We start from the raw sequence: 24,902 nt of genomic DNA on the forward strand, positions 1-24,902 counted from the left end.
TACTGATCACTCCCTGATTCTCCAACTGGCGAATCAAATCATGAATGGGAAGCAAGGAATCCCTGTTGGTGCGATACTGCCGTCTGTGCACTGTCTTTGTAGCAATCGGTACCTGCTGCTCTTTTACTCGTAGCAGCCCCACAACAGACGGGTCCTCTGACAGGCCAGGCAAAACAGACAGCTGCTTAATGTTGTCCATATCTACAGCAGCTATCCCAAAGGCCCATCGATACCCCTTAGGATCCTTGAAATGCCCCCTTCTGAGGTAATCAATACCCAGTATACATGGAGCCCCTGGGCCAGTCACAATAGGATGTTTTTGCCAGTCTTTGCCAGTGAGGCTTATTTCAGCCTCCAGCACAGTCAATTCTTGAGAGCCCCCAGTCACTCCAGAAATATGGATTGATTCTGTCCCTTCATGACTGGAGGGCATTAGGGTGCACTGTGCACCGGTATCCACCAGTGCCTTATATTTCTGTGGTTCTGATGTGCCAGGCCATCGAATCCACACAGTCCAATAAACTCTATTATCCCTTTCCCTCCCCTGACTGAGGGCAGGGCCCCTCTATTGGTTACCTGTGATGACTGGAGCAACTCCACTGGTGGTTGGTATGTCTAGTAGTTCTTTCACCCGTGCTCGTAGTGCAGACGTGGGCTGATCATGCCACTTCCTCATGTCTTCTCCACGGTCACGTAGGTAGCGCCACATGGAAACACGCGGTGCAATCGTACTGTTGTTCTTTGCTCGAGCTGGGAAGCGTGTGCGTTTAACAGCTGAGACTTTTGATGATGCAGGTGGGGAGTAGGACTGGACTAGTTTGATCAGATCCTTCATTAGACCTGGTGGCCCGTACGAGGATTGACCTTCATCAGTTGTTTCTGATACTGTTACGGGATCATTACAATTAGTTGATGGAAACAATTTCTTGCACATTTCATCTACTCGGTTTTCTAGCCGTGAGATGGCAGAAACTGCGGCATGCAGTTGGGGGAGCTGCTGATCGGTGGTTTGAAGCATTATAATCAGCTCAACAACTCGGGGCCATCTGTCCACGAATCCTTTAGAACCTGTTACCAATGACTGTGCCATTCTCTCTGGTGCTGTACTTGTGATTTTCTGCCACATGTCAGGATCGGCCCTCACTCTCTCTGGGTCAAGTTCGCTTGGATCAGGGCTGTACAACATTTTCGCCATGGCCAATTCCCTCAGGCGCTGAATACCTTTTTGGACGGTATTCCAACTATCAAATTTAGGCTTCAAAGCATCCTTATAGGGGTACCTTTCTCTCACGGCTTCTAACAGCCGCAACCAGAGAGTAGCAGCTCCATCCGAACATCTGCTAATCCCTCTGTCGATACCTGCATCTTGGGCAATGCTTCCTAGTTGGCGAGCTTCATTACCATCTAGAGACAAGCTGTTGGCCCCGTTGTCCCAGCAGCGAAGCAACCAAGCAAGGATACCTTCATCTTGACGCCGTGTGAACTCCTTTCTTGAGCCTTGGATTTCAGTCAGCTTCAGAGGTCGACAATAGGTGATTTCCTCCTCATCATCAGTCTCTTCTTCATGCCTCTTGGTTTTTGCCTTTGCTTTTTTCGGTACTGCTCCATGCCCGGCACCTGGGTCTTCTGCTGGCCCCCCCTGTGCTTCTCCTTCTTTTCGTTCTAGACGCATGGACACCCGTTTCCATTTCTTGCCTTCCACAGGGGCAACTGATATTGCTACTGATGCCTCCTGTGACTGATCAGAATTAACTTGGGCTTGAATCTCAGATCGGAAACTCTCTCTCTCCAGAATAGTATGATACAAAGCACGGTATGCATAAGCCAAACCCCACATAAGGTTTACCTCCTTAGATCTCTGACCCAAATACTCACTTAATTTCTTAGGGTCCCTTAGGTGTTCAAGAGTGAAATCCCATGACACTGCGGGTCCCCATGCTTCTAAGACTTTTCCTAAACCTTTCCATATTCCCTGCCAGTCATCATTCTCTGGTTCTGGAGGAGACTTCCGCATAGAACGAATGCATAGGAACATATATGCATGCATTGATAGTGATAACATGAATGCAAGTATGAACCCTATCTCAGTTATTGAAAAGCGTGTGGAAATCTGAGAGTACAACCTAAATAAAAAGGGTTTATTTAGCCTGTACAATGAATTAAACATGGTGGTGTTTGTAAAATTGCCTGTTCCATCTGGGATGCAAGTATTTGTAAAATTGCCTGTTTCATCTGGGATGCAAGTGTTTGTAAGATTCACAATTCCATCTGGGGTGTAGATGCCAAAATTCTGACCATACCACATCTCGTAAAAGTACCAGGCAGGTGTCTCCATCAGTATCCACCTTACTAGGCTATATATCTGCACAATTCCACAACACCAAATTATGGTGTTAATAGTTGACCAATACTTTAAGAAGATCATAATTGCTTTCAATCCCTTAAACAGAGCAACTGGGATGAAGAGTGGATTCATAGCTGGCAGGCTCTGTAAAAGTCAGAACTAGCTAGCTTTGCTCTAAGGGAGAAAGAAATCCCTTTGTTTTCTACACAAAAGTTAGATAGCAGTGCTGAGAATGTACAGCAGCCCTTAATGTTGACAATTTGTCTGGTATTTCAAGGTCACGTTCTCCGTGAGCAGCTACGGAAAGATAACACTCCCAACACTCCCGTAACGAAGCTCTTTAAGAGCAAAGAGAGAGTTGTTCTAAAAGCTAAAAAGCTCTATGCCCGCATTCTCCACCAAAAAATCTGTCACGGGTTACTTAGATTTACCTATGCCCGTGACAGGGGAAGCCACCCCACGCCCCCCCCGGGGCCCGGAAAGGAGGGGGAAAAGGGGAGTGGGATAAAACAGCGACAATCTAAGGAGGAAAAACTTATTTACTAAATATGATATCGAAATACAAGATAACACAATATAATATAATTAAGGCTAACAAAATCGAACGAAACAGAGAGAGAGAGTCTCCGAAAACCGAGAGGCCTACTGTGAACTCTAGGCGACACGGCTGGAACGCTTCCCACTCTCCGAGAAGTTCGAGAGAAGAAGGAGGGCACTCCAGCCTGGGAACGAGATTATATAGAGTCCTGGTCCCGTGACTTATTGTTACTCCTGTTGTTCTCTGGGATATGTAGTCTTCTTCTGTGGACTGCACATTCAACAGAAGTATCCATACTTGACAGGATGTTATGATGTGGAATACTGATAGCAAAATTACAAAATTACAAAACCATGACAAATATCAATGAAACTGCATTTAGATTGACACAAGGAAGTGCTTCTCAGAGGTTTTGCATAGCCAGAGATGAAGTTTACAACATGAGGCACTGCAGTTTAATTGTGCAGATTCCCACTAAAAATTGTAGGCCTTTAGAAACCATGTTGCACTTTGCTTCATTTAAGTCTTACCCAAGAAAACCGTTTTCCAAGTTGTTAATGGGTGGTGAAGTAGATATTGATTTCTGTGCTTTTCAGCTGTTTTGGTCAATCTGTTTTAGAAGGAGTCACCTAAATGGAAAGAAGAACAGGAGAAGGAAGATACTAGAAGGAAGTTGCAAACGACAGTTTTGGGGGATGTGAAACATTCTGTTTCTAGTAATAAACATCAAGTCCGTAAAGTTTCAGAAGACACAGCTTATGCGAGAAGTGAGTTTAAATATGATCCTGATTGCTCCTCTATAAGTATTAATGTTCAGTAAATAAAGTAAAATGATGATTATCCTCAAAGATGATAAACTTTCCTGTTACCTGTGAACTCTAGCCTGCTGTGGTAGAGAAGGTCTGCAGCTTTTGGTTTTTTTTGTTCTTACCTAACGGTCACAAATGGTGGTGCTGGATTCCTAATGATTACGTATGATGCAAGTTTCTTTATTAATTTTGTTGCTGTGTTCTCCTTGATGCGGTCTGAACAAAACAAGAAGCTAGTCTAATCTATCTTGTGTGTGACAATATTGTTTCCCTTTCCGATGCTACTATCAGATTGAAAAGCTGTGGTTAGGTAATTTGGCATAGACCCCAGGGTGTGAAAGCAGAAGATACTATTTCCATTGTCTGACTCCAGAGCACTGCTTGTTGCAGTAGACTTCTTCAGAGCATGTGTAGCTATTGGTAAGATGCTGCACAGAACATTGTCCAAACTTGATGGACATAGCCATGTCAGCTGTCCTACTTGGGCATCTTCTGCTGGAAAACAGATGAAGAGGAGTGAAGAGAATACTGTGATGTGACTGGGTGTAAAGTTACCCTTGAGTGGGACTCACTGTTTGGTTTGTTCTTTGCTGTAGAATTACTGCTCGTCTTTCAGATCCTTTATTTGACTGATGGGGTATAAAAGTGCAGTGCAGTATATTTCTCAGTGTCTCTATTTCTCCTTTTTTTTTGTAGAAGCCCAACCCACAGTAGGAGCAGAGAAAAAGGAAGAGTCTGATTCTCCCTGGGATTCTGAGGTACTTTCTGTGAAATGTGCATCTCCCCAGTCTGTGGGAGAGCCAGATGAGAACTACATGAGAGCTTGCCTTTGCGTTGAACCCTGCCCGTGGTGAGGCTTATTTGCCCCATATTGCTGCTGCTCGATGTCCTGTATCTGAGGGTCAACGAAATACTTGTAGTGTAGGTTCTGTGTGGAGATAGTACTGGGACAAAGTTAGCTTAAGCTTCTTGTATCGAACCTTTGTTTGCAGGCTTTTGAGTTGATTTTCTAGCACAGTAGTGAAACAGAATAACTACTTCCCATCTAGCCTTTGTTGTTTGGAAAAAAAACTGATTCCCTACTCCTTTCTTAAAAGTACAAGATTTTCTAGATAGCTTTAATCGCTATCAGCTTTGCCTTTTTGGCCTTTAAGCAAAGCAAATCTTCCTTTTGCAACGTAGTGATGCACTCACTCAGCATTGTGGGACATGTGCCCCAGCAATGTAGGCTCATATTTGAATGCCAGGCGCAAATTTGATGCAAATGTTCAATCAACACAGAGCTGCAGCTTCTTGTTCACAATCGACATCTTGATTTCCTGTGTTAATTTCTTGTGTGCCTCTCTGATTTGCCAGCCTTAGTCAACATTATGGAATAGTTTAGATGAATTGTGAGGATTTTTTGCCCTTTTATTTAAAATGCAAAAACCTTTGTTAGATTTTATTTTAAAAAAATTGTTTTGTACAAATTCTTACGCGTATGTACTGTATTGTACAGCCGTGTTCTGAAGGTCCGAGGAAAGCATCTCCTCCTGTGTTTCTCCCACCTGCAGTTGAACATGGAGTACGCTTGCAGAGTGTTTCAGGGGAGCACAACAAGGGTAAATATCTCATAGATTGGATTTGTCTGTGTTTATAGACAAGTGAAATTTTTCTTTTGCTTTCCTTGTTAGTCCTGTTGTTCAGTGAATATGTGCTGTAGCAATGAAGTGCTTGGCTGTTGTTAATTAACAGCAGTGAACACTGCACTTGCTGGCCTGCTTGATTAGTCCAGGACGTTCTTGCGTTCATTCTGTATACTTTTTGGATATGTATTTGTTCGGGTGTTTTTCTTTGCTTTAAGTTGTTGCTTAAAGTGGTGGGAGTGGTATCTGGCTTAAGATTTAGCTGTGAACCCTAGCCTGCTGTGGTGGAGAAGGTCTGCAGCTTTTGTTGCTTTTCGTTCTTTCCTAAAGGTCACAAATGGTGGTGCTGGGTTCCTAATGATTATGTCTGATGCAAGTTTCTTTATTAATTTTGTTGCTGTGTTCTCCTTGATCTGCACAAAACAAGTAGGTAGTCTAGTGTGTCTTGTGTGTGACACTATTGATTCCCTTTCTAATGGGTACTATCAGATTGAAAAGCTGTGGTTTTTCAGGGCTTCAGCCAAGAGCTGACCTGATTCAAAGTCAGAGAAGACTCTTCCAGTGCCTCACCTTGTTCAGTTGTAAAATGTAGGAGATCTCTCCTGCGCTACTCGTTTGTATGCTTGAGAGCATGACCTCAGAGAGAGGTGGGTGCTTAGGTACTCACCCCAGGGTCTCAGAGCAGAAGATAGTATGTCCGTCTGCAGAGGATATCTTGTTGCTGTAGATGTTTTCAGAGCTCGTGTAGCTATTGGTCAGTTGCTGCTCAGAAGGTGTGGAAGCAGCACTCACGGTGCATTCACTTTTCTCTTAGTGCATTTTAGGTGCAAAGAGTTTATTTTGGAAAAGCATGAATAGTCAGCGCTCAGGCTGGAATCAGCAGTTACGGTTTTCCAGAGCGGACGCCATTGCTCCTGTCTGGCTCATTCCTGTAAATTTTCCTTGCGTTTCTGTGTGAGTCAATCCTGAGTTTGTTTTACATAATGGAGTAGCTTAGAAGAGAGAACTGACTGTGGTCTGCTCTAGATGGGAGTTTGGTGGTCAGAAGATACTAGACTTTGAAGTGATAAGATTTAAAATGCTTGCAGTGTTCTGGACTGTATTGGAGCTGTGAGCTTCTGTTTCATTCCTAAATGTCAGTCCTTGTGTATGTACCTGGTCAGAAGTTGCAGGATTATGAATCATGGTCAGGTGAGATATCCCTTGATAGCACTAAGCAAGGAGCCGTGTGTGTTGGCAGCTTCCTCTTAGTGTGAGGTTGTTTTGTATCGTGCTTTTGTGGTGTGTCCTGTAGAGTGGAATGTGATAGTAAGTGCCAGATGATGGAGGTGTAGGCAAGAGGGAAGATGACTCAGGGTGTCCATATGCTGAGTCTGAAGCATGCTGGAGTTTCTTCCTTAACGTTGTCCCAACACGAGGGACATTGTCATGTCAGCCATGATTCTTATGCATCTTTTGCTGGAAAAGAAATGAAGAGGAGAAAACAGAATACTGTGATGTGACTGGGTGTAAAGCTACCGTTGAGTGTAACTCATTTCTTGGTTTGTCCTTTGCTGTAGTGCTGTTACTCATCTTTCAGATCCTTTGTTTGACTGATGGGGTATAAAAGTGGAGTGCAGTAAATTCTCAGTGTCTCTCTTTGTCCATTTTTTTGTAGGTGCTCTGCCAGCAGTAGGAGCAGAGAAAAAGGAAGAGTCTGATTCTCCCTGGGATTCTGAGGTACTTTCTGTGATATGTGCATCTCCCCGGTCTGTGGGAGAGCCAGATGAGAACTACGTGAGAGCTTGCCTTTGAGTTGAGCTCTGCCCCTGGTGAGGCTTATTTACCCCATGTTGCTGCTGCTCGATGTCCTGTATCTGAGGGTCATTGAAATACCTGTAGCGTAGGTTCTCTGTTGAGATAGTACTGGGACAAAGTTATGTCAAACTACTTACGTTGGCCTCCTGGCTGCAGGCTTTGGAGTTGATTTTCTAGCACAGTTTTAATACAGCAGTTTATTGCTGCTTTTAAACTTATGAACTTCTCAGGCATATTTTTGTGAGGATTTTTTTTTCCCCTACTATTCAGATCTATTCTGCTGATCCAGTCAGAGTTTAATGGATGCCAATACATTGAGCAACCCAGACATTTAGATTTTTCTGTATAGAACCTCTGTCTTCTCTAGATAGACTTAATCCGATTTTGAAAATCATGTTCAGCAGACACCAAGTGTGCTGGCTGTGCTTATCCTTTCTGTCTGATAATTCTCAAGATGAGAGTGAGCAGGGTCTGTAGCTACTTCCCCTCTAGCCTTTGTTGTTGGGAAAAAAACTAATTCCCCACTCCTTTCTTAAAAATACAAGACTTTCTAGATAGCTTAATTGCTATCAGCTTTGCCTTTTTGGCCTTTAAGCAAATCAAATCTTGCTTTTGCAACATAGTGATGCACTCACTCAACATTGTGGGACATGTGCCCCAGCAATGTAGGCTCATATTTGAATGCCAGGCGCAAATTTGATGCAAATGTTCAATCAACACAGAGCTGCAGCTTCTTGTTCACAATCGACATCTTGATTTCCTGTGTTAATTTCTTGTGTGGCTCTGTGATTTGCCAGCCTTAATCAGCATTATGGAATAGTTTAGATGAATTGTGAGGATTTTTTGCCCTTTTATTTAAAATGCAAAAACCTTTGTTAGATTTTATTTTAAAAAAATTGTTTTGTACAAATTCTTACGCGTATGTACTGTATTGTACAGCCGTGTTCTGAAGGTCCGAGGAAAGCATCTCCTCCTGTGTTTCTCCCACCTGCAGTTGAACATGGAGTACGCTTGCAGAGTGTTTCAGGGGAGCACAACAAGGGTAAATATCTCATAGATTGGATTTGTCTGTGTTTATAGACAAGTGAAATTTTTCTTTTGCTTTCCTTGTTAGTCCTGTTGTTCAGTGAATATGTGCTGCAGCAATGAAGTGCTTGGCTGTTGTTAATTAACAGCAGTGAACACTGAACTTGCTGGCCTGCTTGATTAGTCCAGGACGTTCTTGCGTTCATTCTGTATACTTTTTGGATATGTATTTGTTCGGGTGTTTTTCTTTGCTTTAAGTGGTTGCTTAAAGTGGTGGGAGTGGTATCTGGCTTAAGATTTAGCTGTGAACCCTAGCCTGCTGTGGTGGAGAAGGTCTGCAGCTTTTGTTGCTTTTCGTTCTTTCCTAAAGGTTACAAATGGTGGTGCTGGGTTCCTAATGATTATGTCTGATGCAAGTTTCTTTATTAATTTTGTTGCTGTGTTCTCCTTGATCTGCACAAAACAAGTAGGTAGTCTAGTGTGTCTTGTGTGTGACACTATTGATTCCCTTTCTAATGGGTACTATCAGATTGAAAAGCTGTGGTTTTTCAGGGCTTCAGCCAAGAGCTGACCTGATTCAAAGTCAGAGAAGACTCTTCCAGTGCCTCACCTTGTTCAGTTGTAAAATGTAGGAGATCTCTCCTGCGCTACTCGTTTGTATGCTTGAGAGCATGACCTCAGAGAGAGGTGGGTGCTTAGGTACTCACCCCAGGGTCTCAGAGCAGAAGATAGTATGTCCGTCTCCAGAGGATATCTTGTTGCTGTAGATGTTTTCAGAGCTCGTGTAGCTATTGGTCAGTTGCTGCTCAGAAGGTGTGGAAGCAGCACTCACGGTGCATTCACTTTTCTCTTAGTGCATTTTAGGTGCAAAGAGTTTATTTTGGAAAAGCATGAATAGTCAGCGCTCAGGCTGGAATCAGCAGTTACGGTTTTCCAGAGCGGACGCCATTGCTCCTGTCTGGCTCATTCCTGTAAATTTTCCTTGCGTTTCTGTGTGAGTCAATCCTGAGTTTGTTTTACATAATGGAGTAGCTTAGAAGAGAGAACTGACTGTGGTCTGCTCTAGATGGGAGTTTGGTGGTCAGAAGATACTAGACTTTGAAGTGATAAGATTTAAAATGCTTGCAGTGTTCTGGACTGTATTGGAGCTGTGAGCTTCTGTTTCATTCCTAAATGTCAGTCCTTGTGTATGTACCTGGTCAGAAGTTGCAGGATTATGAATCATGGTCAGGTGAGATATCCCTTGATAGCACTAAGCAAGGAGCCGTGTGTGTTGGCAGCTTCCTCTTAGTGTGAGGTTGTTTTGTATCGTGCTTTTGTGGTGTGTCCTGTAGAGTGGAATGTGATAGTAAGTGCCAGATGATGGAGGTGTAGGCAAGAGGGAAGATGACTCAGGGTGTCCATATGCTGAGTCTGAAGCATGCTGGAGTTTCTTCCTTAACGTTGTCCCAACACGAGGGACATTGTCATGTCAGCCATGATTCTTATGCATCTTTTGCTGGAAAAGAAATGAAGAGGAGAAAACAGAATACTGTGATGTGACTGGGTGTAAAGCTACCGTTGAGTGTAACTCATTTCTTGGTTTGTCCTTTGCTGTAGTGCTGTTACTCATCTTTCAGATCCTTTGTTTGACTGATGGGGTATAAAAGTGGAGTGCAGTAAATTTTCAGTGTCTCTCTTTGTCCATTTTTTTGTAGGTGCTCTGCCAGCAGTAGGAGCAGAGAAAAAGGAAGAGTCTGATTCTCCCTGGGATTCTGAGGTACTTTCTGTGATATGTGCATCTCCCCGGTCTGTGGGAGAGCCAGATGAGAACTACGTGAGAGCTTGCCTTTGAGTTGAGCTCTGCCCCTGGTGAGGCTTATTTACCCCATGTTGCTGCTGCTCGATGTCCTGTATCTGAGGGTCATTGAAATACCTGTAGCGTAGGTTCTCTGTTGAGATAGTACTGGGACCAAGTTATGTCAAACTACTTACGTTGGCCTCCTGGCTGCAGGCTTTGGAGTTGATTTTCTAGCACAGTTTTAATACAGCAGTTTATTGCTGCTTTTAAACTTATGAACTTCTCAGGCATATTTTTGTGAGGATTTTTTTTTTCCCTACTATTCAGATCTATTCTGCTGATCCAGTCAGAGTTTAATGGATGCCAATACATTGAGCAACCCAGACATTTAGATTTTTCTGTATAGAACCTCTGTCTTCTCTAGATAGACTTAATCCGATTTTGAAAATCATGTTCAGCAGACACCAAGTGTGCTGGCTGTGCTTATCCTTTCTGTCTGATAATTCTCAAGATGAGAGTGAGCAGGGTCTGTAGCTACTTCCCCTCTAGCCTTTGTTGTTGGGAAAAAAACTAATTCCCCACTCCTTTCTTAAAAATACAAGACTTTCTAGATAGCTTAATTGCTATCAGCTTTGCCTTTTTGGCCTTTAAGCAAATCAAATCTTGCTTTTGCAACATAGTGATGCACTCACTCAACATTGTGGGACATGTGCCCCAGCAATGTAGGCTCATATTTGAATGCCAGGCGCAAATTTGATGCAAATGTTCAATCAACACAGAGCTGCAGCTTCTTGTTCACAATCGACATCTTGATTTCCTGTGTTAATTTCTTGTGTGGCTCTGTGATTTGCCAGCCTTAATCAGCATTATGGAATAGTTTAGATGAATTGTGAGGATTTTTTGCCCTTTTATTTAAAATGCAAAAACCTTTGTTAGATTTTATTTTAAAAAAATTGTTTTGTACAAATTCTTACGCGTATGTACTGTATTGTACAGCCGTGTTCTGAAGGTCCGAGGAAAGCATCTCCTCCTGTGTTTCTCCCACCTGCAGTTGAACATGGAGTACGCTTGCAGAGTGTTTCAGGGGAGCACAACAAGGGTAAATATCTCATAGATTGGATTTGTCTGTGTTTATAGACAAGTGAAATTTTTCTTTTGCTTTCCTTGTTAGTCCTGTTGTTCAGTGAATATGTGCTGTAGCAATGAAGTGCTTGGCTGTTGTTAATTAACAGCAGTGAACACTGAACTTGCTGGCCTGCTTGATTAGTCCAGGAGGTTCTTGCGTTCATTCTGTATACTTTTTGGATATGTATTTGTTCGGGTGTTTTTCTTTGCTTTAAGTGGTTGCTTAAAGTGGTGGGAGTGGTATCTGGCTTAAGATTTAGCAGTGAACCCTAGCCTGCTGTGGTGGAGAAGGTCTGCAGCTTTTGTTGCTTTTCGTTCTTTCCTAAAGGTCACAAATGGTGGTGCTGGGTTCCTAATGATTATGTCTGATGCAAGTTTCTTTATTAATTTTGTTGCTGTGTTCTCCTTGATCTGCACAAAACAAGTAGGTAGTCTAGTGTGTCTTGTGTGTGACACTATTGATTCCCTTTCTAATGGGTACTATCAGATTGAAAAGCTGTGGTTTTTCAGGGCTTCAGCCAAGAGCTGACCTGATTCAAAGTCAGAGAAGACTCTTCCAGTGCCTCACCTTGTTCAGTTGTAAAATGTAGGAGATCTCTCCTGCGCTACTCGTTTGTATGCTTGAGAGCATGACCTCAGAGAGAGGTGGGTGCTTAGGTACTCACCCCAGGGTCTCAGAGCAGAAGATAGTATGTCCGTCTCCAGAGGATATCTTGTTGCTGTAGATGTTTTCAGAGCTCGTGTAGCTATTGGTCAGTTGCTGCTCAGAAGGTGTGGAAGCAGCACTCACGGTGCATTCACTTTTCTCTTAGTGCATTTTAGGTGCAAAGAGTTTATTTTGGAAAAGCATGAATAGTCAGCGCTCAGGCTGGAATCAGCAGTTACGGTTTTCCAGAGCGGACGCCATTGCTCCTGTCTGGCTCATTCCTGTAAATTTTCCTTGCGTTTCTGTGTGAGTCAATCCTGAGTTTGTTTTACATAATGGAGTAGCTTAGAAGAGAGAACTGACTGTGGTCTGCTCTAGATGGGAGTTTGGTGGTCAGAAGATACTAGACTTTGAAGTGATAAGATTTAAAATGCTTGCAGTGTTCTGGACTGTATTGGAGCTGTGAGCTTCTGTTTCATTCCTAAATGTCAGTCCTTGTGTATGTACCTGGTCAGAAGTTGCAGGATTATGAATCATGGTCAGGTGAGATATCCCTTGATAGCACTAAGCAAGGAGCCGTGTGTGTTGGCAGCTTCCTCTTAGTGTGAGGTTGTTTTGTATCGTGCTTTTGTGGTGTGTCCTGTAGAGTGGAATGTGATAGTAAGTGCCAGATGATGGAGGTGTAGGCAAGAGGGAAGATGACTCAGGGTGTCCATATGCTGAGTCTGAAGCATGCTGGAGTTTCTTCCTTAACGTTGTCCCAACACGAGGGACATTGTCATGTCAGCCATGATTCTTATGCATCTTTTGCTGGAAAAGAAATGAAGAGGAGAAAACAGAATACTGTGATGTGACTGGGTGTAAAGCTACCGTTGAGTGTAACTCATTTCTTGGTTTGTCCTTTGCTGTAGTGCTGTTACTCATCTTTCAGATCCTTTGTTTGACTGATGGGGTATAAAAGTGGAGTGCAGTAAATTTTCAGTGTCTCTCTTTGTCCATTTTTTTGTAGGTGCTCTGCCAGCAGTAGGAGCAGAGAAAAAGGAAGAGTCTGATTCTCCCTGGGATTCTGAGGTACTTTCTGTGATATGTGCATCTCCCCGGTCTGTGGGAGAGCCAGATGAGAACTACGTGAGAGCTTGCCTTTGAGTTGAGCTCTGCCCCTGGTGAGGCTTATTTACCCCATGTTGCTGCTGCTCGATGTCCTGTATCTGAGGGTCATTGAAATACCTGTAGCGTAGGTTCTCTGTTGAGATAGTACTGGGACAAAGTTATGTCAAACTACTTACGTTGGCCTCCTGGCTGCAGGCTTTGGAGTTGATTTTCTAGCACAGTTTTAATACAGCAGTTTATTGCTGCTTTTAAACTTATGAACTTCTCAGGCATATTTTTGTGAGGATTTTTTTTTCCCCTACTATTCAGATCTATTCTGCTGATCCAGTCAGAGTTTAATGGATGCCAATACATTGAGCAACCCAGACATTTAGATTTTTCTGTATAGAACCTCTGTCTTCTCTAGATAGACTTAATCCGATTTTGAAAATCATGTTCAGCAGACACCAAGTGTGCTGGCTGTGCTTATCCTTTCTGTCTGATAATTCTCAAGATGAGAGTGAGCAGGGTCTGTAGCTACTTCCCCTCTAGCCTTTGTTGTTGGGAAAAAAACTAATTCCCCACTCCTTTCTTAAAAATACAAGACTTTCTAGATAGCTTAATTGCTATCAGCTTTGCCTTTTTGGCCTTTAAGCAAATCAAATCTTGCTTTTGCAACATAGTGATGCACTCACTCAACATTGTGGGACATGTGCCCCAGCAATGTAGGCTCATATTTGAATGCCAGGCGCAAATTTGATGCAAATGTTCAATCAACACAGAGCTGCAGCTTCTTGTTCACAATCGACATCTTGATTTCCTGTGTTAATTTCTTGTGTGGCTCTGTGATTTGCCAGCCTTAATCAGCATTATGGAATAGTTTAGATGAATTGTGAGGATTTTTTGCCCTTTTATTTAAAATGCAAAAACCTTTGTTAGATTTTATTTTAAAAAAATTGTTTTGTACAAATTCTTACGCGTATGTACTGTATTGTACAGCCGTGTTCTGAAGGTCCGAGGAAAGCATCTCCTCCTGTGTTTCTCCCACCTGCAGTTGAACATGGAGTACGCTTGCAGAGTGTTTCAGGGGAGCACAACAAGGGTAAATATCTCATAGATTGGATTTGTCTGTGTTTATAGACAAGTGAAATTTTTCTTTTGCTTTCCTTGTTAGTCCTGTTGTTCAGTGAATATGTGCTGTAGCAATGAAGTGCTTGGCTGTTGTTAATTAACAGCAGTGAACACTGCACTTGCTGGCCTGCTTGATTAGTCCAGGAGGTTCTTGCGTTCATTCTGTATACTTTTTGGATATGTATTTGTTCGGGTGTTTTTCTTTGCTTTAAGTGGTTGCTTAAAGTGGTGGGAGTGGTATCTGGCTTAAGATTTAGCAGTGAACCCTAGCCTGCTGTGGTGGAGAAGGTCTGCAGCTTTTGTTGCTTTTCGTTCTTTCCTAAAGGTCACAAATGGTGGTGCTGGGTTCCTAATGATTATGTCTGATGCAAGTTTCTTTATTAATTTTGTTGCTGTGTTCTCCTTGATCTGCACAAAACAAGTAGGTAGTCTAGTGTGTCTTGTGTGTGACACTATTGATTCCCTTTCTAATGGGTACTATCAGATTGAAAAGCTGTGGTTTTTCAGGGCTTCAGCCAAGAGCTGACCTGATTCAAAGTCAGAGAAGACTCTTCCAGTGCCTCACCTTGTTCAGTTGTAAAATGTAGGAGATCTCTCCTGCGCTACTCGTTTGTATGCTTGAGAGCATGACCTCAGAGAGAGGTGGGTGCTTAGGTACTCACCCCAGGGTCTCAGAGCAGAAGATAGTATGTCCGTCTCCAGAGGATATCTTGTTGCTGTAGATGTTTTCAGAGCTCGTGTAGCTATTGGTCAGTTGCTGCTCAGAAGGTGTGGAAGCAGCACTCACGGTGCATTCACTTTTCTCTTAGTGCATTTTAGGTGCAAAGAGTTTATTTTGGAAAAGCATGAATAGTCAGCGCTCAGGCTGGAATCAGCAGTTACGGTTTTCCAGAGCGGACGCCATTGCTCCTGTCTGGCTCATTCCTGTAAATTTTCCTTGCGTTTCTGTGTGAGTCAATCCTGAGTTTGTTTTACATAATGGAGTAGCTTAGAAGAGAGAACTGACTGTGGTCTGCTCTAGATGGGAGTTTGGTGGTCAGAAGATACTAGACTTTGAAGTGATAAGATTTAAAATGCTTGCAGTGTTCTGGACTGTATTGGAGCTGTGAGCTTCTGTTTCATTCCTAAATGTCAGTCCTTGTGTATGTACCTGGTCAGAAGTTGCAGGATTATGAATCATGGTCAGGTGAGATATCCCTTGATAGCACTAAGCAAGGAGCCGTGTGTGTTGGCAGCTTCCTCTTAGTGTGAGGTTGTTTTGTATCGTGCTTTTGTGGTGTGTCCTGTAGAGTGGAATGTGATAGTAAGTGCCAGATGATGGAGGTGTAGGCAAGAGGGAAGATGACTCAGGGTGTCCATATGCTGAGTCTGAAGCATGCTGGAGTTTCTTCCTTAACGTTGTCCCAACACGAGGGACATTGTCATGTCAGCCATGATTCTTATGCATCTTTTGCTGGAAAAGAAATGAAGAGGAGAAAACAGAATACTGTGATGTGACTGGGTGTAAAGCTACCGTTGAGTGTAACTCATTTCTTGGTTTGTCCTTTGCTGTAGTGCTGTTACTCATCTTTCAGATCCTTTGTTTGACTGATGGGGTATAAAAGTGGAGTGCAGTAAATTCTCAGTGTCTCTCTTTGTCCATTTTTTTGTAGGTGCTCTGCCAGCAGTAGGAGCAGAGAAAAAGGAAGAGTCTGATTCTCCCTGGGATTCTGAGGTACTTTCTGTGATATGTGCATCTCCCCGGTCTGTGGGAGAGCCAGATGAGAACTACGTGAGAGCTTGCCTTTGAGTTGAGCTCTGCCCCTGGTGAGGCTTATTTACCCCATGTTGCTGCTGCTCGATGTCCTGTATCTGAGGGTCATTGAAATACCTGTAGCGTAGGTTCTCTGTTGAGATAGTACTGGGACAATGTTATGTCAAACTACTTACGTTGGCCTCCTGGCTGCAGGCTTTGGAGTTGATTTTCTAGCACAGTTTTAATACAGCAGTTTATTGCTGCTTTTAAACTTATGAACTTCTCAGGCATATTTTTGTGAGGATTTTTTTTCCCCCTACTATTCAGATCTATTCTGCTGATCCAGTCAGAGTTTAATGGATGCCAATACATTGAGCAACCCAGACATTTAGATTTTCCTGTATAGAACCTCTGTCTTCTCTAGATAGACTTAATCCGATTTTGAAAATCATGTTCAGCAGACACCAAGTGTGCTGGCTGTGCTTATCCTTTCTGTCTGATAATTCTCAAGATGAGAGTGAGCAGGGTCTGTAGCTACTTCCCCTCTAGCCTTTGTTGTTGGGAAAAAAACTAATTCCCCACTCCTTTCTTAAAAATACAAGACTTTCTAGATAGCTTTAATCGCTATCAGCTTTGCCTTTTTGGCCTTTAAGCAAATCAAATCTTGCTTTTGCAACATAGTGATGCACTCACTCAACACTGTGGGACATGTGCCCCAGCAATGTAGGCTCATATTTGAATGCCAGGCGCAAATTTGATGCAAATGTTCAATCAACACAGAGCTGCAGCTTCTTGTTCACAATCGACATCTTGATTTCCTGTGTTAATTTCTTGTGTGCCTCTCTGATTTGCCAGCCTTAGTCAACATTATGGAATAGTTTAGATGAATTGTGAGGATTTTTTGCCCTTTTATTTAAAATGCAAAAACCTTTGTTAGATTTTATTTTAAAAAAATTGTTTTGTACAAATTCTTACGCGTATGTACTGTATTGTACAGCCGTGTTCTGAAGGTCCGAGGAAAGCATCTCCTCCTGTGTTTCTCCCACCTGCAGTTGAACATGGAGTACGCTTGCAGAGTGTTTCAGGGGAGCACAACAAGGGTAAATATCTCATAGATTGGATTTGTCTGTGTTTATAGACAAGTGAAATTTTTCTTTTGCTTTCCTTGTTAGTCCTGTTGTTCAGTGAATATGTGCTGTAGCAATGAAGTGCTTGGCTGTTGTTAATTAACAGCAGTGAACACTGCACTTGCTGGCCTGCTTGATTAGTCCAGGAGGTTCTTGCGTTCATTCTGTATACTTTTTGGATATGTATTTGTTCGGGTGTTTTTCTTTGCTTTAAGTGGTTGCTTAAAGTGGTGGGAGTGGTATCTGGCTTAAGATTTAGCTGTGAACCCTAGCCTGCTGTGGTGGAGAAGGTCTGCAGCTTTTGTTGCTTTTCGTTCTTTCCTAAAGGTCACAAATGGTGGTGCTGGGTTCCTAATGATTATGTCTGATGCAAGTTTCTTTATTAATTTTGTTGCTGTGTTCTCCTTGATCTGCACAAAACAAGTAGGTAGTCTAGTGTGTCTTGTGTGTGACACTATTGATTCCCTTTCTAATGGGTACTATCAGATTGAAAAGCTGTGGTTTTTCAGGGCTTCAGCCAAGAGCTGACCTGATTCAAAGTCAGAGAAGACTCTTCCAGTGCCTCACCTTGTTCAGTTGTAAAATGTAGGAGATCTCTCCTGCGCTACTCGTTTGTATGCTTGAGAGCATGACCTCAGAGAGAGGTGGGTGCTTAGGTACTCACCCCAGGGTCTCAGAGCAGAAGATAGTATGTCCGTCTCCAGAGGATATCTTGTTGCTGTAGATGTTTTCAGAGCTCGTGTAGCTATTGGTCAGTTGCTGCTCAGAAGGTGTGGAAGCAGCACTCACGGTGCATTCACTTTTCTCTTAGTGCATTTTAGGTGCAAAGAGTTTATTTTGGAAAAGCATGAATAGTCAGCGCTCAGGCTGGAATCAGCAGTTACGGTTTTCCAGAGCGGACGCCATTGCTCCTGTCTGGCTCATTCCTGTAAATTTTCCTTGCGTTTCTGTGTGAGTCAATCCTGAGTTTGTTTTACATAATGGAGTAGCTTAGAAGAGAGAACTGACTGTGGTCTGCTCTAGATGGGAGTTTGGTGGTCAGAAGATACTAGACTTTGAAGTGATAAGATTTAAAATGCTTGCAGTGTTCTGGACTGTATTGGAGCTGTGAGCTTCTGTTTCATTCCTAAATGTCAGTCCTTGTGTATGTACCTGGTCAGAAGTTGCAGGATTATGAATCATGGTCAGGTGAGATATCCCTTGATAGCACTAAGCAAGGAGCCGTGTGTGTTGGCAGCTTCCTCTTAGTGTGAGGTTGTTTTGTATCGTGCTTTTGTGGTGTGTCCTGTAGAGTGGAATGTGATAGTAAGTGCCAGATGATGGAGGTGTAGGCAAGAGGGAAGATGACTCAGGGTGTCCATATGCTGAGTCTGAAGCGTGCTGGAGTTTCTTCCTTAACGTTGTCCCAACACGAGGGACATTGTCATGTCAGCCATGATTCTTATGCATCTTTTGCTGGAAAAGAAATGAAGAGGAGAAAACAGAATACTGTGATGTGACTGGGTGTAAAGCTACCGTTGAGTGTAACTCATTTCTTGGTTTGTCCTTTGCTGTAGTACTGTTACTCATCTTTCAGATCCTTTGTTTGACTGATGGGGTATAAAAGTGGAGTGCAGTAAATTCTCAGTGTCTCTCTTTGTCCATTTTTTTGTAGGTGCTCTGCCAGCAGTAGGAGCAGAGAAAAAGGAAGAGTCTGATTCTCCCTGGGATTCTGAGGTACTTTCTGTGATATGTGCATCTCCCCGGTCTGTGGGAGAGCCAGATGAGAACTACGTGAGAGCTTGCCTTTGAGTTGAGCTCTGCCCCTGGTGAGGCTTATTTACCCCATGTTGCTGCTGCTCGATGTCCTGTATCTGAGGGTCATTGAAATACCTGTAGCGTAGGTTCTCTGTTGAGATAGTACTGGGACAATGTTATGTCAAACTACTTACGTTGGCCTCCTGGCTGCAGGCTTTGGAGTTGATTTTCTAGCACAGTTTTAATACAGCAGTTTATTGCTGCTTTTAAACTTATGAACTTCTCAGGCATATTTTTGTGAGGATTTTTTTTCCCCCTACTATTCAGATCTATTCTGCTGATCCAGTCAGAGTTTAATGGATGCCAATACATTGAGCAACCCAGACATTTAGATTTTTCTGTATAGAACCTCTGTCTTCTCTAGATAGACTTAATCCGATTTTGAAAATCATGTTCAGCAGACACCAAGTGTGCTGGCTGTGCTTATCCTTTCTGTCTGATAATTCTCAAGATGAGAGTGAGCAGGGTCTGTAGCTACTTCCCCTCTAGCCTTTGTTGTTGGGAAAAAAACTAATTCCCCACTCCTTTCTTAAAAATACAAGACTTTCTAGATAGCTTTAATCGCTATCAGCTTTGCCTTTTTGGCCTTTAAGCAAATCAAATCTTGCTTTTGCAACATAGTGATGCACTCACTCAACACTGTGGGACATGTGCCCCAGCAATGTAGGCTCATATTTGAATGCCAGGCGCAAATTTGATGCAAATGTTCAATCAACACAGAGCTGCAGCTTCTTGTTCACAATCGACATCTTGATTTCCTGTGTTAATTTCTTGTGTGCCTCTCTGATTTGCCAGCCTTAGTCAACATTATGGAATAGTTTAGATGAATTGTGAGGATTTTTTGCCCTTTTATTTAAAATGCAAAAACCTTTGTTAGATTTTATTTTAAAAAAATTGTTTTGTACAAATTCTTACGCGTATGTACTGTATTGTACAGCCGTGTTCTGAAGGTCCGAGGAAAGCATCTCCTCCTGTGTTTCTCCCACCTGCAGTTGAACATGGAGTACGCTTGCAGAGTGTTTCAGGGGAGCACAACAAGGGTAAATATCTCATAGATTGGATTTGTCTGTGTTTATAGACAAGTGAAATTTTTCTTTTGCTTTCCTTGTTAGTCCTGTTGTTCAGTGAATATGTGCTGTAGCAATGAAGTGCTTGGCTGTTGTTAATTAACAGCAGTGAACACTGCACTTGCTGGCCTGCTTGATTAGTCCAGGAGGTTCTTGCGTTCATTCTGTATACTTTTTGGATATGTATTTGTTCGGGTGTTTTTCTTTGCTTTAAGTGGTTGCTTAAAGTGGTGGGAGTGGTATCTGGCTTAAGATTTAGCTGTGAACCCTAGCCTGCTGTGGTGGAGAAGGTCTGCAGCTTTTGTTGCTTTTCGTTCTTTCCTAAAGGTCACAAATGGTGGTGCTGGGTTCCTAATGATTATGTCTGATGCAAGTTTCTTTATTAATTTTGTTGCTGTGTTCTCCTTGATCTGCACAAAACAAGTAGGTAGTCTAGTGTGTCTTGTGTGTGACACTATTGATTCCCTTTCTAATGGGTACTATCAGATTGAAAAGCTGTGGTTTTTCAGGGCTTCAGCCAAGAGCTGACCTGATTCAAAGTCAGAGAAGACTCTTCCAGTGCCTCACCTTGTTCAGTTGTAAAATGTAGGAGATCTCTCCTGCGCTACTCGTTTGTATGCTTGAGAGCATGACCTCAGAGAGAGGTGGGTGCTTAGGTACTCACCCCAGGGTCTCAGAGCAGAAGATAGTATGTCCGTCTCCAGAGGATATCTTGTTGCTGTAGATGTTTTCAGAGCTCGTGTAGCTATTGGTCAGTTGCTGCTCAGAAGGTGTGGAAGCAGCACTCACGGTGCATTCACTTTTCTCTTAGTGCATTTTAGGTGCAAAGAGTTTATTTTGGAAAAGCATGAATAGTCAGCGCTCAGGCTGGAATCAGCAGTTACGGTTTTCCAGAGCGGACGCCATTGCTCCTGTCTGGCTCATTCCTGTAAATTTTCCTTGCGTTTCTGTGTGAGTCAATCCTGAGTTTGTTTTACATAATGGAGTAGCTTAGAAGAGAGAACTGACTGTGGTCTGCTCTAGATGGGAGTTTGGTGGTCAGAAGATACTAGACTTTGAAGTGATAAGATTTAAAATGCTTGCAGTGTTCTGGACTGTATTGGAGCTGTGAGCTTCTGTTTCATTCCTAAATGTCAGTCCTTGTGTATGTACCTGGTCAGAAGTTGCAGGATTATGAATCATGGTCAGGTGAGATATCCCTTGATAGCACTAAGCAAGGAGCCGTGTGTGTTGGCAGCTTCCTCTTAGTGTGAGGTTGTTTTGTATCGTGCTTTTGTGGTGTGTCCTGTAGAGTGGAATGTGATAGTAAGTGCCAGATGATGGAGGTGTAGGCAAGAGGGAAGATGACTCAGGGTGTCCATATGCTGAGTCTGAAGCGTGCTGGAGTTTCTTCCTTAACGTTGTCCCAACACGAGGGACATTGTCATGTCAGCCATGATTCTTATGCATCTTTTGCTGGAAAAGAAATGAAGAGGAGAAAACAGAATACTGTGATGTGACTGGGTGTAAAGCTACCGTTGAGTGTAACTCATTTCTTGGTTTGTCCTTTGCTGTAGTACTGTTACTCATCTTTCAGATCCTTTGTTTGACTGATGGGGTATAAAAGTGGAGTGCAGTAAATTCTCAGTGTCTCTCTTTGTCCATTTTTTTGTAGGTGCTCTGCCAGCAGTAGGAGCAGAGAAAAAGGAAGAGTCTGATTCTCCCTGGGATTCTGAGGTACTTTCTGTGATATGTGCATCTCCCCGGTCTGTGGGAGAGCCAGATGAGAACTACGTGAGAGCTTGCCTTTGAGTTGAGCTCTGCCCCTGGTGAGGCTTATTTACCCCATGTTGCTGCTGCTCGATGTCCTGTATCTGAGGGTCATTGAAATACCTGTAGCGTAGGTTCTCTGTTGAGATAGTACTGGGACAATGTTATGTCAAACTACTTACGTTGGCCTCCTGGCTGCAGGCTTTGGAGTTGATTTTCTAGCACAGTTTTAATACAGCAGTTTATTGCTGCTTTTAAACTTATGAACTTCTCAGGCATATTTTTGTGAGGATTTTTTTTCCCCCTACTATTCAGATCTATTCTGCTGATCCAGTCAGAGTTTAATGGATGCCAATACATTGAGCAACCCAGACATTTAGATTTTCCTGTATAGAACCTCTGTCTTCTCTAGATAGACTTAATCCGATTTTGAAAATCATGTTCAGCAGACACCAAGTGTGCTGGCTGTGCTTATCCTTTCTGTCTGATAATTCTCAAGATGAGAGTGAGCAGGGTCTGTAGCTACTTCCCCTCTAGCCTTTGTTGTTGGGAAAAAAACTAATTCCCCACTCCTTTCTTAAAAATACAAGACTTTCTAGATAGCTTTAATCGCTATCAGCTTTGCCTTTTTGGCCTTTAAGCAAATCAAATCTTGCTTTTGCAACATAGTGATGCACTCACTCAACATTGTGGGACATGTGCCCCAGCAATGTAGGCTCATATTTGAATGCCAGGCGCAAATTTGATGCAAATGTTCAATCAACACAGAGCTGCAGCTTCTTGTTCACAATCGACATCTTGATTTCCTGTGTTAATTTCTTGTGTGGCTCTGTGATTTGCCAGCCTTAATCAACATTATGGAATAGTTTAGATGAATTGTGAGGATTTTTTGCCCTTTTATTTAAAATGCAAAAACCTTTGTTAGATTTTATTTTAAAAAAATTGTTTTGTACAAATTCTTACGCGTATGTACTGTATTGTACAGCCGTGTTCTGAAGGTCCGAGGAAAGCATCTCCTCCTGTGTTTCTCCCACCTGCAGTTGAACATGGAGTACGCTTGCAGAGTGTTTCAGGGGAGCACAACAAGGGTAAATATCTCATAGATTGGATTTGTCTGTGTTTATAGACAAGTGAAATTTTTCTTTTGCTTTCCTTGTTAGTCCTGTTGTTCAGTGAATATGTGCTGTAGCAATGAAGTGCTTGGCTGTTAATTAACAGCAGTGAACACTGCACTTGCTGGCCTGTTGGATTAGTCCAGGACGTTCTTGCGTTCATTATGTTTTTTTTGGACATGTATTTTTTTGGGTGTTTGTTTATTTTCTTTGCTTTAAGTTGTTGCTTAAAGTGGTGAGATTGGTATCTGGTTTAAGATTTATCTGTCTGAGGATTTGGATATTTCTGGATAATCAGCAGAAGAAAAATATCATTTGGTTAATCTTTTTGTTTGTTTATTTGTTTTTAGTTTCCTGTTTTTCTTTATGAACTAAAATATGTGGGCAAATTGTTGTTATGTTGATGCGGGTTTCCACCTGCAGCTCTTGGCAGTTGCTTTATGACCATCCTGATTGTCTTTTTGGTATTGGAAATAAGCTTTTATCTCTTTGCGAGTGCTTTGGCAATATGGCTTATAATATGGATTCAATGACATAGCCTAAAAGGCAAGTCCAATTTTATTTTTGTAAGTAGACACCAAATATTAGCAAGCTTCTGGAATCCATAAATCAACTTACCAATTATCTTTAATGTCTGCTTCTTATGATTCTGCTAAGCTTGAAATCAGTGTGGGAGGGGGGAAGAGGTGACTGTGGTAATCTTTCTAATGTATTTCCATGTTACTTGACCACCTAGTGTTCGAAAATCAAGTCTTGATGATTTGTTTTTAGTATTTATTTAAATGTAAAAATTCTTTTGTGGAACAATTCGTAGAAGCATTTTGTATGCTTGTTTCATGAATGGAGTCGTAAAGTATAAGATGACTGCAGCACAGGGCAGTAGGTTGTGAGAGTTAGGAAATAAGATTTGACACTAAACTTGAAAAAGGTTTGGAATAATGCACATGTTGTGCATTACAACCAAGCAATGTTTGTATCATTTATTTCCTTGCAAACTGATCCAGAGAGGTCAGTTGAGAACCAGATTGTTTTTACCTCATTGAATGATGTTTGTATGAGGTTGCTGTGTCTCTACCCTTGCTTTCCATAAGCTGTTAATGAGAAAGTAGCCTCAACATTATGCACTGCTAGAATAGAAGTAGTCATAGTTCTGCTGGGTTCTTTCTTGATTGGTCATTAAGAAGCCAGAGCTATCTGCTCTAATTAATTTTTCCAGAAAGCAGAATTCAGCTTCCAAAAGGAACAAAATATTTTAATCTTGTTCTCTTAATAGACATAACTTAATGCTTCACATGAATTGTTGTCATTCTGTGATTTGATTCTTTTTTTTTTTTTTTAATAAAAGGTGGATGATGGGAATTACTCTATTTCTTATATACTACTACAAGTTCTGTGTGATAAGATAATTGGATATTAGCTATTTCACTCTCAATGAAGTAATTTGTGCAAGAAACAATTACAGAGCCTACTAATGTTGTAAAGAATAAAAGATATCTTCAATTAAATAAAATAACGCTTTCATTTTTCACCTCCAGGCCTTTCAGAGAAACCCAGTAATTTGCAGGTAAATGCTTTTCATTGAAATCTACTTGTCCTGCTCATTAATGAATATGTAGTTATTTTGAATGTATGGGTGTTTATTTTTCATTGGTTTGTCTTTCATAGTTAAAGGTTTCTGCAGTTTTAGAGATGAATGAAACATCTTCAAAAACAGAAAAGCAAAAATCAGGTAATGATGTCTTTTATATTCTGATTTTAGCTTCAAAAATCTTTCTGATAAGCATATTTAATTAAGCATTTGATTCATTTGTTTTGCAGATCCACAGGAGAAATTGAGTGTAGATGATATTGAAGGTATTTATAAATAGTTGTTGTTTTTTTTTTGTCATGTCCCTTTGTGGGCAGATACATTGTAGTTGTAAATTCTTCATATTAAATTAATGTTTTGCTAGCAAGATGTTATTTCAGCAGCAGATTTAATGAAATATGGCTCTATCTTTGGGTGTTTTCTCCACTAGAGCTCCATTCAACATTTGTAAACATCCTTCTACAGTGTAAGGTTCCTCCAGCATACCTGCTATCATCACCCCTTGTCAGGCAGTCCACATTTACTCATTTCCTTCTCATTGCCAAATATACCGATCTGCAGAGGAGCAACAGGGGTCATGTCCTGTGTCTGATTCCTGTCTAGGGTCTGCAGATGGAGCTGTCCAGGAGCTGCAGGTGGGACAGAATGGGTGGTTCACAGGCTTATGCTTCATTAGCATGATTGATTATTTACCTGGCTTTTTCTTTGCCTCTCTGGCAGTTGTATGAAAACATGTATTACGTATGCTCTTCCAAAGCCATCCTCTCATGTTTTGTTTAAACTGGGCACTGAGTTTAGAGCTAGTGGAAGGACATGG

The 24,902-nt window shown here is 42.0% G+C and overlaps 1 protein-coding gene across 2 annotated transcripts in view; it reads left to right on the plus strand.

The window, feature by feature from the left end:
- The window catches only part of LOC107306749 (uncharacterized), a 64,200-nt gene that overhangs the window by 14,818 nt on the left and 24,480 nt on the right, over positions 1-24,902 (plus strand). For both annotated transcript variants that reach the window (XM_085550699.1, XM_085550700.1), the window contains exons 12-27: positions 3,502-3,649; positions 6,974-7,035; positions 8,053-8,155; positions 9,837-9,898; positions 10,916-11,018; positions 12,700-12,761; positions 13,779-13,881; positions 15,563-15,624; positions 16,643-16,745; positions 18,427-18,488; positions 19,507-19,609; positions 21,291-21,352; positions 22,371-22,473; positions 24,033-24,061; positions 24,163-24,226; positions 24,316-24,351. In XM_085550699.1, coding sequence (XP_085406825.1) covers positions 3,502-3,649; positions 6,974-7,035; positions 8,053-8,155; positions 9,837-9,898; positions 10,916-11,018; positions 12,700-12,761; positions 13,779-13,881; positions 15,563-15,624; positions 16,643-16,745; positions 18,427-18,488; positions 19,507-19,609; positions 21,291-21,352; positions 22,371-22,473; positions 24,033-24,061; positions 24,163-24,226; positions 24,316-24,351 — 1,267 coding nt within the window. The remainder of the gene's footprint in view (positions 1-3,501; positions 3,650-6,973; positions 7,036-8,052; positions 8,156-9,836; positions 9,899-10,915; positions 11,019-12,699; positions 12,762-13,778; positions 13,882-15,562; positions 15,625-16,642; positions 16,746-18,426; positions 18,489-19,506; positions 19,610-21,290; positions 21,353-22,370; positions 22,474-24,032; positions 24,062-24,162; positions 24,227-24,315; positions 24,352-24,902) is intronic.

This window comes from Coturnix japonica, chromosome 6 (genome assembly GCF_054131305.1).
Source record: "Coturnix japonica strain WE chromosome 6, WE-NBRP24, whole genome shotgun sequence".
NCBI classification, from domain to species: Eukaryota; Metazoa; Chordata; class Aves; order Galliformes; family Phasianidae; genus Coturnix; species Coturnix japonica.